Source organism: Sebastes umbrosus, chromosome 12 (genome assembly GCF_015220745.1).
Source record: "Sebastes umbrosus isolate fSebUmb1 chromosome 12, fSebUmb1.pri, whole genome shotgun sequence".
NCBI classification, from domain to species: Eukaryota; Metazoa; Chordata; class Actinopteri; order Perciformes; family Sebastidae; genus Sebastes; species Sebastes umbrosus.
In genome coordinates, this window is record NC_051280.1 from 10,226,982 (window position 1) to 10,245,452 (window position 18,471).

The window sequence follows — 18,471 nt, forward strand, 5'->3', positions numbered from 1 at the left end:
CCCAAGTATGGATCTGTCATAACAGTTATACTGCTAAAATGTCACACATCTGTCGGAGGTGTGAGGTGCACATATGTCTCAAGAGAGAGTGCGCCGGTGCTTAGCTGGGACTCAAATTGCTGTGTTCTCACTTGCTGCCAACACAAGTCTAAGAGTGAGTGATGTTGGTATCCCTATATAAAGATACAGTTGTATGTAGAAAATCATTCAAAAAGCATGATATTGTATTTTATTATCTATTATTAAGGAGGCACTCCACCGACTTTACTAATCAAGTGTAGTGGACTTGTCACAGAGAGTACTACTCAGGCTGTGAAATAGTTGTATCATGTTTTTTGTGGCTCTCAGGGGAGCTTTCCAAAGTCTGAAAAATCACCCCCTAATGATGTCATCAGGGTTATTTTGGCTTGGGCTTGGAGACTACAATTTTTAAACAGAAAGCCTGAGTTCTTTCTTGCTTTTGATGTGTCGATTGTACGCCATGTAGTCTGTACTGAGTCCAATATAAACGCATCCGTGTAAATATGGCTCGGACCTAGTGATGTAAAATAAAATGCGAGAAAGACTGCTTATGGCGGGCGGGAGGGGAGGTAGATTGGTCTAACAAACACAGGACTTAACAGAGTTTTGTTTTGCAAGTTACGTTTGAGTAGTGTGTCACGTGATGTTTAGTGACGCGTTTTCCGTAGTTATGTTACGTTGTTTCCATATATATTTGACTTAGTTTACTAACTTATTTTAAGCCCAACTGTGATATTTTTCCTAAACCTAAATTAAGTGGCTTTGTTTCCTCAACCTAATTGCGGACGTTGCCCTAGTTTTGTTGCGTAGCGTACAAATGACACGTGAAAAGGCTAAAATGCGTCCTCATGATACTCTGTGCTATTTATATGCCTTCCTGTGAGGCCGGGTAAACATTTTTGGCTTCCATGAGATAATAATCATATTTTATATTTCATATCTAAATAATAAAATGTATACATTTAAATGCAATTGTTTAAATTAGTTAGATTGAGGATTACTCGGCGTGTAGTGCATCTTGCTGTGAGCAAAATATAGCCCAAAATCCCAAATTTGTCTCACTGTGTTGTTTTAACACAGAGTTTCACTGATAGATAATAAATAATAACTGAAGATACCAACTCAACATTTTTTTATTATTCCACACATACCCTGTCACTATGTGAGATTTTTTCTGAGTGACACAGAATAATTGAGTTATTTTTCTCCGTTTTTTGTCATGACAGCAGGGCCCTGTTGCTCATCGAAGACACCGCAGGCTTAAGCCTCGCCATCAGCAAACTAATTGGGCTAAAGATGCTTTTAAAAAGACAATGGTCCTGAGGGTCTGCTGGAGGACTCAGAGATTATCCTTCGGCCACAGGAAACAAACTAGACAATGGAGACTCAGCTGATCCCATGGTAATTTTTACCAAAACACACAGAGCAGGTGTTTTCCATTAGTTGTAAAATGAGAAAGCTGCTTTGACATTACTGATTGGGGTGTAGCCAGAAGGCCATTAATGTTTGAACCCACTGAGGACAGGAGAGCAGCACTCAGGAGTCCATTTTAATGCATAGTTCAACTACAGACACTTCTGCACTATTTTAAGTTGTTAATTTGTGGGGCATGAATAGACTGACTGGAAGACTTGGACCAAGACTGTCAAGGCCAGAGGCATAATTCGGCAGGGCTTAAAGGAATACTTCACACACAAAACAACCATTTGCATATCAATAACCCCCCATGTTACCTTGAATTCTTGAAGAAAACTTTGTTTTTCTCACATGCTTCCATGGTGAACTGAGAATCAAAAAATGGAAAAAGTCTTAATGAATTGAAGTAAAAAGGGGGCAACGTTTAAAAACAGCAAAACTATATCAAAACATCCGTTCACAAACTCTCACACAACTTGTGCAGTTTAATCACAGTCATTTATCCAGTCGTATGCTCACTATTTTCCAAACACATGCATCTCCACTAAAACCTTACTATTTAAATCACTTCCGCTAGGTTTGCCGCGGTAGTCGGTGTTACCTGTGTTGCACGGTGTTCAGGCACACACCGATTTGGGCACACACCTATTACATTACATTACCGCAGCATAAGCTCGACCGGAGAAGCCAGACACACAGCCATCCGACGGTAAAGATCAACGTTCTACAGATATTGAGCGTCATCTTTTCTTTTAAAATGTCCGGTGTAATCCGTAACACCAGTGTTGTCAGAAGTTAATTAACCGGTGGGAAAATTGCCTCACTGTGACATCCCTAACTTCCGCATAAACAGTCTCACGCTTGCGCAGGCGTGCAACTCGTCCGTGCAAGTCCGAAAGTGTAACATTAGCATGTTAGATATGAGCTGAAAGTCACTAAAATCACCGTAGAGCTGAAGGTACTAAAGAGTTCATCTTACGTATAGCAATTTGATATGTTGCTATTAAAAAGATATTTATTGTAGCCACTTTAATTATTAAATCCTTGCTCTACATCACTGGGTAATTGTAAAATATGTACACAAAATTAGGGCTGTTCTCGACCAAAGACGTTCTTCGATTTTGGTGACTAATCGATTAGATGAATTAATCGACAGATCTGTAAAACTGAGTTTCTCCACAAAGAATCACACACTTTAAATCTTATTTTTAGCAGAGATATGCTCATAAGATTCTTGGAAATAAATCATTCCGCATGAAAAAAGCATAAAAATCACTTATCGACTAAATAAATCTCAGTCAACTGCGACCAAAACGACCGATTAGTTGACTAATCGACTAAAATATTGCGTGGTGCTGCAAAATCTGCAGTACAGAAACTGTCAGTGGTCATGACATGCCAGTCTCTAGTAATAATATCATAATTCTAATCCAACCCCTTTCAAAGCTGCATTACTGCCTCTAATTATGAAAATGATCATATATCATTTTTATAATTTGTATCATTATTTGTCTCGTTCGGTATTGATTTGCCCTTTAAATTAACCTGAATGTAAACAAACAGTTTATTAATGATATATGATTTGCAGATCAGGGTCTGTTGTTTTTGCGTTTCATCTAAACATAAACATGATGATGTCATATTTCCAGCATCGACTCAAGTTTTGTAGACAAAAATCGGTAATCTATCTAAAAACATCAATTGTAAATGTCAGGTTTTGTTGTCAGTCTCTGAATCAAAGAGCAGTTGTTTCTTGCCAGACTCATTATTTTTGCACCGGCGTTCAACAATCATGCAGGGAAAAATCTATCATGCTACGCAGCCCCAAGACCTGCTGCATTTTAAGTAAGGAGTTTGACTGACTGGAAGAGCTGCTATATTTGCTCTTATAATGCTATCATTATCAGCCTGTCTATAAATACATAAAAAACAGTTGAACACAACAAGGCTGTCACAACAAAACTCTCGAAAGTAGAGGCAGACGATGCGAGGAATGTGGGTTCACCAAAAGAGTATTTTACAACACTTCATCACAGAATTATTGAAAATCCCATCTTGATGATCGTTCACAGGTGGACTTTTTCCATTTAAAGCACATAACAGCAGCGGCGTCTGTGTGAAGGGGACGGAAATATTATTAAGTTAAATGCCTTTCTAATCAGTTTTGACAGGAGTAATGATTATTTGTTGAGTTTATTCTGATGCATGAGCCACATTACTGAAAACCAAAAAATGTGATTAGTATTTATGCAAGGAGAGATATCCAATTACACTGAAATCTCTTGGCAAATATTACCTCTTCCAGGATTTCACCTCTGCCAGCAGAGAGGCTTCCTGGGATAATTGAGTCGTGAGGTTTTTGTCTGGAAATGTGAATATTAGCTTATGTAGTTCTAATCAATCCATATCAAAACAAAGACATGTTTGGTGGCCACTAGAACAATGCAGTCCTGGATGTTACATAATGTTCCTCTAACAGGGTTGTATTGTTTGTTGAAAGGTTAACCACAGAGAGGAATATAACAGCAATTGGTGAATTACTGAAAATGCTTATTTGCATATCAAAAGGTAATGGTGGTGCAGTTGGAGCCAGGTATCTATCCCATGTCTTCTCCTCTTTCTGTTCTTCTTCGTGTGTCGTCGTGCCACAGGGAAGCAAAAATTTAATACCTGCACAAGGGGGGCTGTTTCACAATACTCTGGCATCCTTTGATTCACTCATCATTAATTTCACATCATCACTGCCATGGTTTGTTTGCTCTTTTGTTTTGCCAGGATTATTTGCTCTAAAGTCCCTTTGGTGCACCAACAAATATCCATAAATCCATAAAATGTCTGTCTGTGTTCTTTTGTCATAAACAATCATTCGTGGAAAAGGGTTGTCACACATGCTGTGGGCTGCATCCTAGTATTCATACAGTATATATGTGGCCTGGTTATCTGTCTCTCCTCTTCCTCTGCGCACTCCTCCACAAAAGTCCTTGGCTTCACCCTCCCTAATGTGTCAGCTGCGCTCTAAGGACACAGAGCGCTGCAGACAGGACAAGAAGAGGCAGCTTGTGCCCTGTGAACTTGCCTGTTGATGTTCTCTGCCGCCCTATCACTGAGTGATCTATTAATCGCCCCTTCCTGTCTCCCCTGCCCTTTTTGCTTTGTCTCCGCAGCTCGTGTGTGTGACAACGCGATGCTGCGCTGTCAGAACGGTGGCACTTGCCACCACCATCAGCGGTGCCATTGTTCCCCTGGCTTCACGGGCGTCCTGTGCGAGAGAGCTCGCTGCCAGGGCCCCGGGGAGTGTGATGACCAATTGTCTGGACGGGCCTCCTTCCATCATCCCCCCATCAGCCGCCAGCTCGCTCTTACCCTTGTAGTGCTCCCGCTATTGATTGTTTCCCTTTGCTGAGAGACCTGAACGGCCTCTCATCCTCAACCAAAACCCTAAAACCACATATGTTGAGGCTGAACTCTCAACCTTAAGGACATAAAAGGACAAAAGGATGTGTGGACAATGTGCTCAGCATACAATATAAGCAACTCTTTTGTATATCCAAGGCCACAGCGGTGGGTGACAGACAGCGTTGCTAGTGCGACAGATTGTGCACTGATCTGTTATACCGAATGCTAGATGGATTTATGAAAGGCTTGGTGAAGTCACTGCTGTCTTTTAATGTCACAGAGGAAGCGGTGGGAGCCCTCGCTTTGTGATTATGTCATCGGCTTCGTTAACGGCAGACTGGAGACTCAGATAGAGCTACCCACACTCTGAGAGCAAAACTGTACAAAACTAGACACATGATTTCTAAGTATCATCTGAAGTTATTAAAAAATAATAATGTGGACGGGGACATCTTAAAACATCTTGCCTCACTGCCTCCTTCCTTACTTGCTACCTTCTTCTTCTCTCCTTCCCTCACCCCTTCACCTTCTCCTCCCTGTGCTTTGGTGACTCTGGTGATTTTACGTTGCTGAAGGGTGTCTGTTGTTTTGCCAAATGCTGCACATGTATTATTATCAAGCCCCTTGACAAGTACCAATCTCTTCCTTTTTTCTTTTTCAGAGGCTTTGTAGTCATGCTTGAGCTCACCTGTACGGGAAAAAAAAAAAGTTGTAACATACTGTAACTGTATTTAATTTTTGTATAAAACAGATATTTTCATGACTACGCAAAACTAAAAGATGTATTACTTGTTTTCTATTGCTGCCGACGTGTCCTAGATGTGGACTAATGAGTGCGCAAAGAGTTTGGTTGTATTATTTCTTTGCTTGTGTGGCACATGGGTTCTCTTCATTTGAGAGCTGCTGTCCAAACTATGTTTACAGTACACACTTACACAATACACTTCCACCAAAGGGAAAAAGAAAAAACATGTCTTTGTCTTGTTGTTGAACAGTAGTAATTTTATTAAGTAGTAACATGACATTTGAGACCAGATGTGTAGAGTTTAACGGTGTATTGTTTGTAGATAGGTACAAGCCACTGACAATAGCTGAATGTCATTTTAAAGGATTTTTTGAAAGCTATCAATGCCAATCGTTGACCTATTCACTGAAGCAACAGTTGCTGGTAGCAATATATCAGTCAACAAATGAATTCCTCATTCTATGACTACAGCTGTTTTTTTTCTAACGTGTTGTAACCATCCTTGTTGTGCTCATGAAACATGGGAGAATCAGAAGAATCTCGAGCCAAAATCCCATCTGCTTTATGTAAATTTAACAAGAAGACTTTGGGAGAAAAAAAAAAAAGGAGATTGCACGGCTGTCGCAGAGGTTGTCCAGCTCAAATCTGTAATCAAATCTAATCCTTGAATCAAATGGAAAGAGGGGAAGGTTTCCTGAGCTGGTACGGTTGAAAGCCTGCATCCTGCTGCGGGAGCCTCAGAGACGCGACACGTTCAGGAAATGAGCTTTAATTCATGGAGGGTCAATGAATCGAAATGAAGTCGCATCCCACTGGGTGACATACTGAGCACTGAGAGCAATTTCATTTGAGAGATTAATTTTCTTACCGGGGTTGTCATGAAACACCTAATTGTGTTAGAGTCTACTGTAAGTGCCTCTCATTAAATGACACTGTCGATGAAAAAGAGGAGCGAATGCCTTTTTTGGAAAGCAACTTTTGGAAACTCAGATGAGCTACTTGAAATGGGTTAATACAGTGTGTGGAGAGATATGGGTGTTATTTATTTAGCAGAGTAAATGTTACATTTTGTGGAAGAAAAAAGAAAAGCGTAAATTTGCTGGAGAAAAAACAACTATGGCATGGCAATTAATTTAAGTTAAAAAAATAAATCAACAACATCCTTGAAGAATTGACCATTTGCTAAACATCTCCCCAAAACAGCACTTGTTTAATCATTCGCACAGCGGGCCTGTAAAGCTTATTTTAATTCCTACACATGTTGAAGTGGTGAGCATTGGGCTGTACTAACAGTGATTATATAAAGAGCTTTTTTAGGCTTTCCAAACCAAAAATACAAGATCAAAAGTCTAAGGAATGGTATACAACTGTGTTTACTTGCTCTAATGTAAACTGTAAATATTAGCAGGTCCATCTAATTAGCTGACTAACCTAGGCTTTCATGCTTTGTGGGGATACAAGCTGCATTAAAAAAAGAAAGACAAAAAATATCTGTTTATGGTAGCACATCCACTACTGTATGTGGAAGTCCTAAATGTTATTATATCATAATACACCTCTGTCCTGTTCTTTATTGGATTTGGGGAAGTTTATAATTAACGCATTGTTAGGCCTCGCCCTTATCCTAAAAGCCTTTTCTTTTGTAGTGAAACACATTGCTTGAAAATACAAAAAGTAGAGCATCCAAAGTAGGGATGTCCATAGTTAACCGTTTAACCGTTAACCGACATTAAGCATTTTAAACGATTAACGCTATCGGTTAAAACGGTTAAAAGAAATGTTAATAATTAACTCAAAAGCTGAGCGCCTCAGAGGAGCGGCTCGTCTCTTTAAGGAGAAAAGCCGGTCCACCTTAACAGCCCACCTTAAGAGGCGGAGCCGGAGTTGCAGGATACAGGAAGTTGGCTCCGGTCTCTGGCTCGCTTGAGCGGAGCGGAGGAGTTGTAGCCTCGTAGCATTTTTTCACCCATATAAACTGTACACACACTGCTACACCTACGTTCACAGCTAGAACGCCACCAACAACCTCACACTCACCGCCAACACACACACACGGTCTGTTGGAGATTGCTAAAGTTACGCAGACCACGTGTGCGCTCCCGGACGGGTGAACTGGGGACTCCCGTCAACGAATATCTGTTGTGCTCCTGCAGCTGGTACACCGCTGCATGCGAGGCACAGATCTTGTTGGTTAACGGTTAATAATCGGTTAAAGAGGGTCGGTTATTTGTTAAGAAAATGTTTCATAATGGGCATCCCTAATCCAAAGTCCGTACTGTAAGCTAAGCAGCCAAACAGCTTATCATACTTCTAATGCAAGGACTATAGCACTACACTGCAATACGAAAACAAGTACAAGTACTGCAAGTAGCCATCAAAAGTTCTATTAAAACTAGAGTTGTCAAAGTTAATGCGAGAATAACATGTTATCACAAAGTTTTAACGTCACTAATTTCTTTAACGCATCAACGCAATAGATCTTTTGGAGGTTGTAGCAGGCTCAGTTTTAAAGCGAGAGTGAAAATACTGGTATTATAAGAAAGAAGAATCGATTGGTACCAACCATGTCATACTATCTTTTCAGGAAGGAGGCCATATAACGCTCCGAACTTGCGCTAAATTTTGGCGAAGAAAAACTGGCGTGGACATTTTCAAAAGGCGTCCCTTGACCTCTGACCTCAAGATATGTGAATGAAAATGGGTTCTATGGGGACCCATGAGTCTCCCCTTTACAGACATGTCTACTTTATGATAAACACATGCAAGTTATAGTCAAGTCAGCACACTGACACACTGGCAGCTGTTGTTGCCTGTTGGGCTGCAGTTATCTTACTATTTGAGCATATTTTTTATGCTAAATGCAGTACCTGTGAAGGTTTCTGGACAATAATTGTCATTGTTTTGTGTTGTTAACTGATTTCCAATAATAAATATATACATACATTTGCGTAAAACAAGCATATTTGCCCACTACCATGTTGACAAATCTCCCTTTCAGGTACATTTTGAATAGATAAAAAATGTGCAATCAATTTGCGATTAATCGTGATTAAATATTTTAATTGATTGACAGCCCTAATTAAATTTAAATTTAAATTTATAAGTTTCTCTTTTTAAAACGAGTCAGTTGGGAACTGCAGACATCATTTTCAACAAACTCATGGAAAGTGTTGCCAACTCTTTTCCAATTAAAGTAGCTAGCACTAGCTCCAAAAGTCTCTAAATGTTGCCAGATGACATCAAATGCTCTTTTGCATATTGCGACATCATCACGCATTATTTGCATAAAGCTTAGTGGTTGTTGTCGGCTGACCACCTGCCTGTGCGCGGCATGGTGCTCCGCGCATGAGGAGAGGAAAAGACCTTGGCAGAAGAGCCGTGGACTGCGATTACTCTGAGCAGCATGCAAGAGAATGAATTACAATATAATATATTTCTCTCTTTTTCACTGATGTGGATAAGTCGCTAAATTTGTCGCTGGCCGCTTTTTAGAAATAAAAGGCGCTAAGAGGGTCTGAAAAGTTGCTAAATGTCTAAAGTCACCAACATTGCCATAAATAAAAGTCTGCATATGCCCACCTGTCAGAACTCAAGGACCCATTGTTTCAAGAATTACCAAGAATTACCACGGTAAATCTGTTTCATTGTGAACCGCATATGTGCCACGCCAGAGCAGAAAGCTTGATAGGCGTACTGACAGTAACTGAGGGGGACGGGGGCTTACCAAAAGGTCAATTGCTCTTTCAAGCTTGTAGATGTGACTAAAACTGACAAATAACTACGCTCTTACCCCAAATACAGTAACAACATCATTTCTATCCAGCATTGCAATTATATCGTCTTCTGTGATTTAACAGTTTTGCTCAAGGTTCCTGTCTCTGAACTGGCTCTGCAGGATGTGAAGTGGCACTCTTGAGACTGTTTGTGGTGACAGTTGGAGGAAACGAAGCTTTAGAGCAGTGTTTAAGGGCCCGAGTGTGTGTGTGTGTGAAAGACAATTACCTTTATGACATGTTAGTGCAATAAAACTGGTGTTTTATGACACTTGCTCCTGGCTTTGGGCTGCATTTAGCTATTAGCACAAAAAACTTTTAAGGTTAAACCCAAGTCTTTTGCACTTAAATGCAGATTATGGCACAAAAGGTTGATGAACAACTGGACTGAGACCATTACTCTGCCTCTAGAGCAAATGCAACACGCTGCCAACGCCGACATTTTTAGCCACGGAGGGAAAATGAGCGCCATAACTCCTCTGCATGGCTCGCTTGCTGCTGGAGTATTGGCATGGGGATATTTAAGGAAACTCTCTCTTCTTCCACACCCGATTTAAAGACAGAGAAAGTTGCGGCAACCCCAACTTGTGAATGAACATATGCATGCGTATATCTTCTAATGCTATCACAAATAGTTAAACAAAAATGCTGACATTCAAATCTACGTATGGCAGCAGTGGAACATTTCATGATAATGATTTTTTTTGGTATATTTCTGGAGTGCAGCGTGAGGCTTTTTTCTTCAGGGGTCAGAATTCAGTGCACTAAGAAAAGACCTGAGGATTTTGTTCGCTAGTTATGTTCCCCACTGTTCCGTGTCACAGCAACGCCTTGTCCTTCTTCCTTTCACTTCTAAGACTCAGGAGGGGGTATTAGGAGGACATTTTTAGACATGAGCAGAGCAGTGCTTGTGTTCTGCCACTGTCAGCACTGGTGGCACCAACAGAAAGTTACATAACATAAGACAAGGGGTATTCAGTATCTAGGAAAGAAGAGGCTCAGCAACATGACTGGAGCACTCAGCTTATTAGCAATCCAATATCCATATTCAGCTCATCAATGACACTCAAAACACAAACTAGTGATGCTCAGGGACAGAAAGCTAAACTTTTCTGCCAGTCAACAATGTAAGTAATACTATTGCATGCGTTTACGCTTGTGCTAAGACTTTCTTCCCAAAAAAAGCACAGCTTCTATTTAAATCATGTGTAGAATATATACAGTGCTATGATTTACAGCTCGGAATCCAAGTTAGAGGTCACACGTTCTTTTACTTTTCAAATATAGTACTGTGTTTCTAACAATAAGTTGTCCTTGACCCGTCACTGAGCAAGCTACAGCTGCTGGCCCGACTGCCACGGTAACAAAAGAAATGAAACTATGTGAAAGTGTGGCTCCATATGGAGAGTTGCCGTTTCCACAAAGACCTTCTTTTCCTTTGAGCAGCAGCGCTATTCTCATAGAGCGATAGCTGCCTGCTGCCTGACAATGGAAGTTACTTTATTTATTTATTTTCTTGTCAGTTTGTTTGTTTGTTTGTTCAGAAAGTTTTGTTGCAAAAGATATCCACCATTTGAAGAAAAGTTACACCTAGTTTTGCAAAATGATAGCGAGAACTAAATGAAAACTAATTACTGTGAGGTACATACAGTACATACGTGCTGTATGTACAGAACAGACTGAGAAGCTGAATTGAATTTTTTTCTATATTATTGTTACGGTCTCTAATCTATATGTACGTACAACATGAACTCCTTCAACTATGAATGTCTGGTCACAGCATAAAGTGGCACAGCAAACTGAATCTGCTCATCTTCAGGAAATGTGTGGTTAGCTCAAAGAACGAATATTGCCAAGAAGTGAAAGTCAACTGTTTGTTCCACTGCAACATCAACGCCCAGCAGCAAAGCTACGCTTCCGGCATTTTAGACTGAAAGCGACTACCGGACGCCAGTAAAACGTCACCATACAAAAGTAAAACAAAATTATTTTATTGTCATATTCTACCGAAATTGCCTGTGTTGAACAATAAAATATTATAAATATAATAAGCGATTTCAGTCCAAAATGGCAGCAGCGGCTGTTGTAAAAAAACACCGGAGTTTCCTCTCTTTGCTTGTATACTCTTTGGTGAGCTTGCTTGTGTAGGGATTAGCGTAATCACAAGGCTGTAGCAATCCAGATAAACTCTAGCATAGTGTTTCCCTGTGGACCCACTTTTTAAAAAATGTCAAACCATCACGGCCCAATTCATAATAGGCCTTATCTAGAAATCAGGAGAAGAGCAGATTTGTGCATAAATGAACGTTACTGACCATTTTTTACTGCCATTTCCACATCACATTATATTATCTTGAATAGGTAAACCAGCCATTTTGAAGAGATATACGTGTGATAAATCACAACTTTGTTTTATAAACGTTATTGAAAACATATTCATATATTAAATACTTCATAAATGAGGCCAAATAAATCAGTAAAACAAACGGAATGTACGCTAGCCTTTCATATTAGAGTCAATGTTATAACTAGGCTACAATTATCAGAATAATACGAACATACAGGCTCCCTCATGTGGCTCAAAGATGTACTGCAGATATAAATCTTAAATAAAACACTACGGAAGAAATTCTGCAAATTTATTTGGCGACCCTGATAAAATCTCCTGCGACTCACCTGCTAGCCAGCTGGGAACATGCTGGAGATAGTCAGTCAGTCAGTCAGTCACATAGCTCTCCAGGCATCTATTTGCTCTATGCCAGTTTGTTTAGTCCACCCTGACATTAATTTCAAGTTATTGAAGAGGGGGGAAAACTCTCCACGTTAGCAAGCTCATTAGCTTGGTTGGAACAATAAATTCAGTTCACAATCAGAATTAGTTTTTGTACAACGTATATACATATAAGGAATTTGACTCCAGCTTTTTATGCATGTCTCTAAGCGTTACACAGAAATAGAAGAAACAGCTTGGGACAACAACAACAAAGCTGGACAAATAAAGGTGAGGAATAGACAGAATTGTTATGTACACAGAAAGTGAAAGAAATAGGTGTGTATATAAATATATAAATATATATATAAAGCACCAATGCCCAAAAATTAAATAAGAAATCAAATAAAAAATGTCTATATAGTCAAGTCACGTTATCTTTAAGTATAAAAAATACAAATAGTGCAAAGAATAAATACTGAATGGATATACACGGGCTGGATTATGTACAGAATGTACATGCATACATGTCTATATACTGTATGTACATTGAGTAGGATTTATATTGGCAGTGACAGATGATATGTTCATATTTAAAAAAGAAAAAAAAAAAGGTTTGTGCATGAAAGAATTATAATTATAACAGTAGCAGTGGATACTTTGGTGTTTCAGTCTATTCAAAATATGTATTTGTACCGTTAGCTCCCGTCTCATAACTGTTTGCAAACCATTCCTTTTCTGGAGAGGTATATACTAACAGAGGACGGTTAAAGAAAAGTGGATGGAGCAGCAAAACACCAAATATGCTACGATATCTTCCTCGCCACCTCTCTGCTCAATCAAAGGGCAGCACCGTCTGCTTACTATTGATCAATGGCACACATTTGAGCCAATAAAACGTGTCCAGATGTACATTATCCCCACATCCGAATCGACTGATCGTAGCAATATCATTGAAATTAACAGATTGTTCTGCATAATGTTGTCCTTTTAAATGCTGATGTGACCAGGCCTTACATTGAACTTTAGTCAATAACTTGTATATTGGCAGGGGTTTCTGATTTCTTCCCGTTACAGTAGATACAGCAAGGTTATATTGAAAAGGAGCATAAGTGCAAAGAAGCTCCACAGGGAGAAATCAGTGATACAGGGTAGTATTTCCATCACTGTAAAATGTATCCTCCTATTATATATCACCACATATCACATTCTAAGTACACAATTTTTTACAAAATTTACAAAAAGGACAGAGCTAGAAATGATGGCAACGATGATGACTTTTGTGCAGAGAATAGGGATTCAACTTTTATCAGATTGTATTAAATTAAAAGAGGTTGGACATCATATGAGACAGCCTGAAGCACAAACACACACACACACATATGTGCTTGTATGTGTACAATACAGGCCCACTAATTTACCAACATCTATAGGACCTTCCGCCCTCTCCATCTTAATCAATTCGTCAGCTCCAGCAGCAGAAATTGTATCGACTCCATTTATGTGGCAACACATCAGGAATGGCAGTTATGGAGGGGTGGGAGCAGCATGCCATCTGTGGCTTTATCAAATTCCTATTCACATCCCTGACATCGCAAGGACAGCTAGTGGGTGGTTCGTCGGCTTGGCACACAGAGCCAGAGTACACTAGAATCAATATACAGAACAAAGAGGAAGTTAAGCTGCCTCCGCTGGAACATAATGGAAATACCTTTCTCCCTATACCGCTCTTTCAGAGGTCTTGAAACTTAACAGGAAGCAATGCTTACGCTCTTCCACCATACATCAGCTCAAGAATGATGTGAAAAACACTATTTTTTCATAAGGTACAAGTCATCTATTTCATTTGAAACTATTCTATTATCGCTGAGGACTATACTATAAACTTTCGATGTCGATGTGGGTTGCAACAGTTATTGCAAAAAATATGAAATTGAAATTATTTATCTGAAATGCATAGGCATCTTTAAGCAGAACTGTTTAGAGGCACTAAGCTACAGCTATAAAAAAAATCAGCTTTCTTGTCACGACCACAAACCAATCTGATGTCCCCTCATTTTAATACAATCTAGGGCAGCAATCGGCTCTTCGGATACAGATGGTAATCCTATTCAGTGTCACACACGATCACAGCTCTTGTCTATTTTTTCTCAATGCCAAATCCAGCATTTGTGGCCTTCAGTGCCACACCTAAATTGCAAATCAGCCACGGCTGGGATTGGCACCGCAAGCCCCCGACACCCTGTTGAAGAAATTATTTATGTATCACACCGACGGCGTCCATAAATAAAAGATACCATTCACAGTCTGCTCCAGAGTTCCAGGAGCTTGGAAGAAAACGGTTTATCCCTCATTTCTTCACGTGCTGAGAGGGATGTGGGGTTTGTGTTGGCCCCTGGGTCGCAGCATAAACACCTCTGACTGGGAAACCAAAAATAACATACCTGTAGAATGTATAAAAGATTATTCACCTGCTCCAAAGCACAGTCAGTTTCTCTACAGAATGAGTCCCAAAAATCACACCTGGGCCAATTTGAACAGTTATATACGGTATAGTATTTTTGCTCTCTAAGTAGGCACCGGTCTGATAAGACCCTGAGTACCAGAAAGGATAGCGTATAAGTATTAGACTCCTAGTTCAATTTGGCAGCTATTTTAGATTCAGTCTTAGTCTTAAAATGAAAATGCTTATTAGTTTTAGGAAGCTCTTTACCTCTCCTCACAGCCCCAAACCAGTGGGTCTACCCAAATACAAAAAAAGAGAACATTTTCTCAATTATCTAGTCCTATTATCTAACCATGCATGTATTTCATTAGTGGTGCTAACAACATTAAAAAAATCAAGTGCAACATGCATTGCCAGCACAGCAAAGTGTAGCATGATTTGTAAAAGGCAGCACACTGCGACATGCATCAAAATACCTGCACCCATTGTTATCTATGTATGCAAGTCTGTACACTGTACTAGACACTGTAGGATGATACAAGTCAATTGACGCCCGTAGCACACACCAAAGGCAACAGAAGGAGTTGTCAAGGAACAGCAGACGAAATGCGCTGATTGGAAAAAGGAAATGTGATACACTTTGCTGCTTTTCTGAGGAGTCGACATGCACTGAAGCTGGAAAATAGGACAATGATGTATCCCGATGTGTTGACTCGCGTCATCCTACAGTGACGCGGGTCGAGATGTTGCCACTGTGCAGGCTTACACAGATAACAATGGCTGCAGGTGTTGTGATGTGCGTCAGTGTGTGTTACCCTTTACACTGCCCTCTACACAAAATACAAAGCAGAAGCAATGTCCAGTTCATAATTCACAGACCTCAGTTTTCATAGGGACTATTTCCTCTGTAAAACCGAGTCACCTCCATTGTATTAGGGCGGCAGCAGAAATGGATATCTCAAAATGAAAATAAAAAACTATACAATTGCTATTATTGCTGCAAATGTGCAAACTTCTGACGTTATTTTAACAAATAGTATTTGTTCCACATTTGTTGCGAACCAGTGTTGACGATGGTATTGGTTAATCCAACGACTGTTGTCTCATGTATTGGAAGAAAGAGAGGCACAGGTGGTGATGGTAGCAGAAAATCCCAAAACAAAGATCTGGTACAAAGAAGCGGTTAGAGAAGAAACAGACACAGAAAAGATAGTCGGAGAGACCGACTGACAGGGACACGAGAAGAGGTTGTTTAGGCAGACGACGGGCACAATAAGACAAAGAGATTCAAGTTAGTGGGGAGAAATAAAGGAGGGAAGACAGAAGCCTTCATCACAAACGCCCGCCATGAAACAATGGTTCCCTGATGGAAAGCGGCAGCAGTAAACACCCCTGTTTGGCAGACCTGGAGGAAGGGAACGGAGAAAAAGAGGGAGACCGAGGGGGGGGCGAGAGAGAAGGAGCAGGAGGGGTGAGAGACAGACAGGCCCTGCCAAAGCGGCCCCCATGACGAGCGGCGCCACCTCGTTAAACCTGTCCACAGGAGTCACAGGCAGATGCTCTGCTTTTTCTATGATAATGGCCGAGCTGCTAAGCAGCTAGCGGCGTCACGCTCCTTTGAACAACTATTGACCTCAAAGCTGTCACTCGGGTTTCACGCCAGCGCCGGTTCCGACTCGCCACCCTCACAAGGGGCTTGTTGCACCATAAGTTTTAATGCGGGCCTAGATGTATGAATATTGCTTGTTACCAAATGTTGTGCAAAAAATGCCTTTTCTGGCCGATGTGGCCCTCATAAGTTTGTGTTAGGCTTCTGCGCTCTGCATGTGGGCATCAGATAGACTAGCTAAAGATTCATGATCACCAATTATGTCTTAAGACCTTTGAAAACATGCTCCCCAGCCTGTGCAAATTGGCATTAAGGATATGAAAGTGTTACCCATTAATGCACATTTATTCACCGTTTTACATTTAGCAGACCCACCGCTGTCAAGCATCAAAGCACAGTCAGCACATGGAGCCACGAGTCAAGAGGAAGTAACCAGGGTGGGGGGGAGAGAGAGAGAGAGAGCTAGACGGAGGAGGAGAAAGCAGCGGTTCTCTGAGGATTAGCTCATTTAGACTGCTTTGATCTGTGAGATCTTAATTGCCGGGTAGCACTGATAGAGTCCTCACAGCGACTTAGCAACACTATCCAGGCGAGGAGGGTGGTCTTGTCCTTATACCTTCTCTGCCTCACTCCTTTTCTTTCTCTGGATAAACTCATCTCAATTCCTAGACAGTATTATTTAATTGTATTTTCTATTAATGATTAGAAGTAATAAACGTCTACAGCCATTCTGGAAGCTCCGGGAGGTTTTACTTTGGCACAGCGGTGCTTTGAGTGAAACACTAAAATAGTATAGCCTGCTAAATGATGATATTTAGCAGGTAATGTTCACCATCTTATGCCAGGTACACGAGAATCAAGATGATTTTTTATGCCCTGTTCCTCCATCGTCAGCAAAGAGCAGATTTTTTGATGGTCCTAAAGATTATCTTTCCAGATATTCCTGTGGCGTGAGGTATGTTAAGTGTGTTTTTTACATCCCCCGATCTGCTCAGAAGTCCATCCTGGCCGCACAGATCTCAAATCATAAATATTAAACATGTTCAATATTTATGATCAAATGTCCTGTTGTGTGTGGGGAACCATGTTTGTTTACACCAAAGGCACATTTGATCATGAGAGATTTTGCGAGATGTTCTTGTTGTTCATGAATGGAATGTGTTAGTGTGTGTTCTGCTGTTTTGGCCAGATCGTTGCTCTCCACACACTATAGGAACAAAACTGTTAGATTTAACATAACATGTCGTTATATGTGGGGTCTCTCACATTGTCAACATCTGTTAAGATTTGAAATTTCCTTTAGTGTAGGCCAGCCTTTAGTTTATTGTTTAGCTTGCTAATATTTACTAAACCCTAAGTGCAATTGAGGCTGTTTTGCAGATATTTATAGGCTACTGTAAAACAAAGTATTGGAAAAAATGAAATATTGACCTAATAATGATGGCAAAGGAAAAGTTGTCCTATCCATCTAGCAGATATGGATATATATATTTCACTGGATAAGTGATTTATTTGGCCTGCTGGTTGCACTATATGAAAGCACTTATACCTAAACAACACAGCTGGTTGCAGAATGTTTCTCTTCCAAAAAAACATCCCATGAATGTTTTCTGATCTGCCACCTACATCGTTGAGATCGAGGTTATAATAGTTTTGTTAGTTTTGACTTTTCGATTTCATTTTAGTTTACTTTTAGTTTGTTTTCTGAGTGTTTGCTAGTTTTAGTTTCAGTTTTTCAGAAAGGTTTAATTTTAGTTTTTATATATTAAGTTTTACAGTAGTTTTAGTTTGTTTTTCTCAGGGCCAGGTAGAATGTCTCAGAAGTATGTAGGTACATACAGTACAAACAAATACATGGCTGACCTTAATGTTTAATCTGCTTTAGTGAAGCAAATGCAGCATAGCGCCATCTCCTGGAATGTCAAGTCCGCTCAATTTCTGTTTCAATGTCACGAGAGTTTACGGATATTCATGACCTCTCCTTTTTTCGGTTGCGATATATTATTGCTAAAAGAAAAAGTAATTTACGTTCATTTTTATTTTATTTTTTAATAGTTTTTTACCCAGGCAATATCGTTTCAGTTCAGTTTTTCTTAAAAGGATATATTTTTTATTTAGTTTCACTTTACAAAAAAAATATTTTTCACTGCTTATTTTTGTTTTAGTTTCAGTTTTAGTTTACTATAATAACCCTGGTTGAGATATGGTTAACATTTGTCAGCTAATGAGGCTTTTAAGTTCAGTGAGGAAGATCATTTCTTTCATCGAATTTCTGCTTTTTAAGACTCCTCCAACATTTTCCAGCTTCCTCTCATTGGCCAATTTCTTACATTCTCGAATCAGGCCAATCATCAT

The 18,471-nt window shown here is 40.0% G+C and overlaps 1 protein-coding gene and 1 long non-coding RNA gene across 4 annotated transcripts in view; one reads left to right on the top strand and one right to left on the bottom strand.

Annotated features, from left to right (window-relative positions):
- The window catches only part of LOC119499293 (netrin-G1-like), a 76,138-nt gene extending 69,890 nt beyond the window's left edge, over positions 1-6,248 (top strand). For all 3 annotated transcript variants that reach the window (XM_037788573.1, XM_037788572.1, XM_037788574.1), the window contains one exon: positions 4,602-6,248. In XM_037788573.1, the coding sequence (XP_037644501.1) occupies positions 4,602-4,840 (239 nt within the window). In that variant the 3' untranslated portion in view covers positions 4,841-6,248. The remainder of the gene's footprint in view (positions 1-4,601) is intronic.
- The window catches only part of LOC119499294, a 151,518-nt gene that overhangs the window by 124,567 nt on the left and 8,480 nt on the right, over positions 1-18,471 (bottom strand). The window lies entirely within an intron of this gene.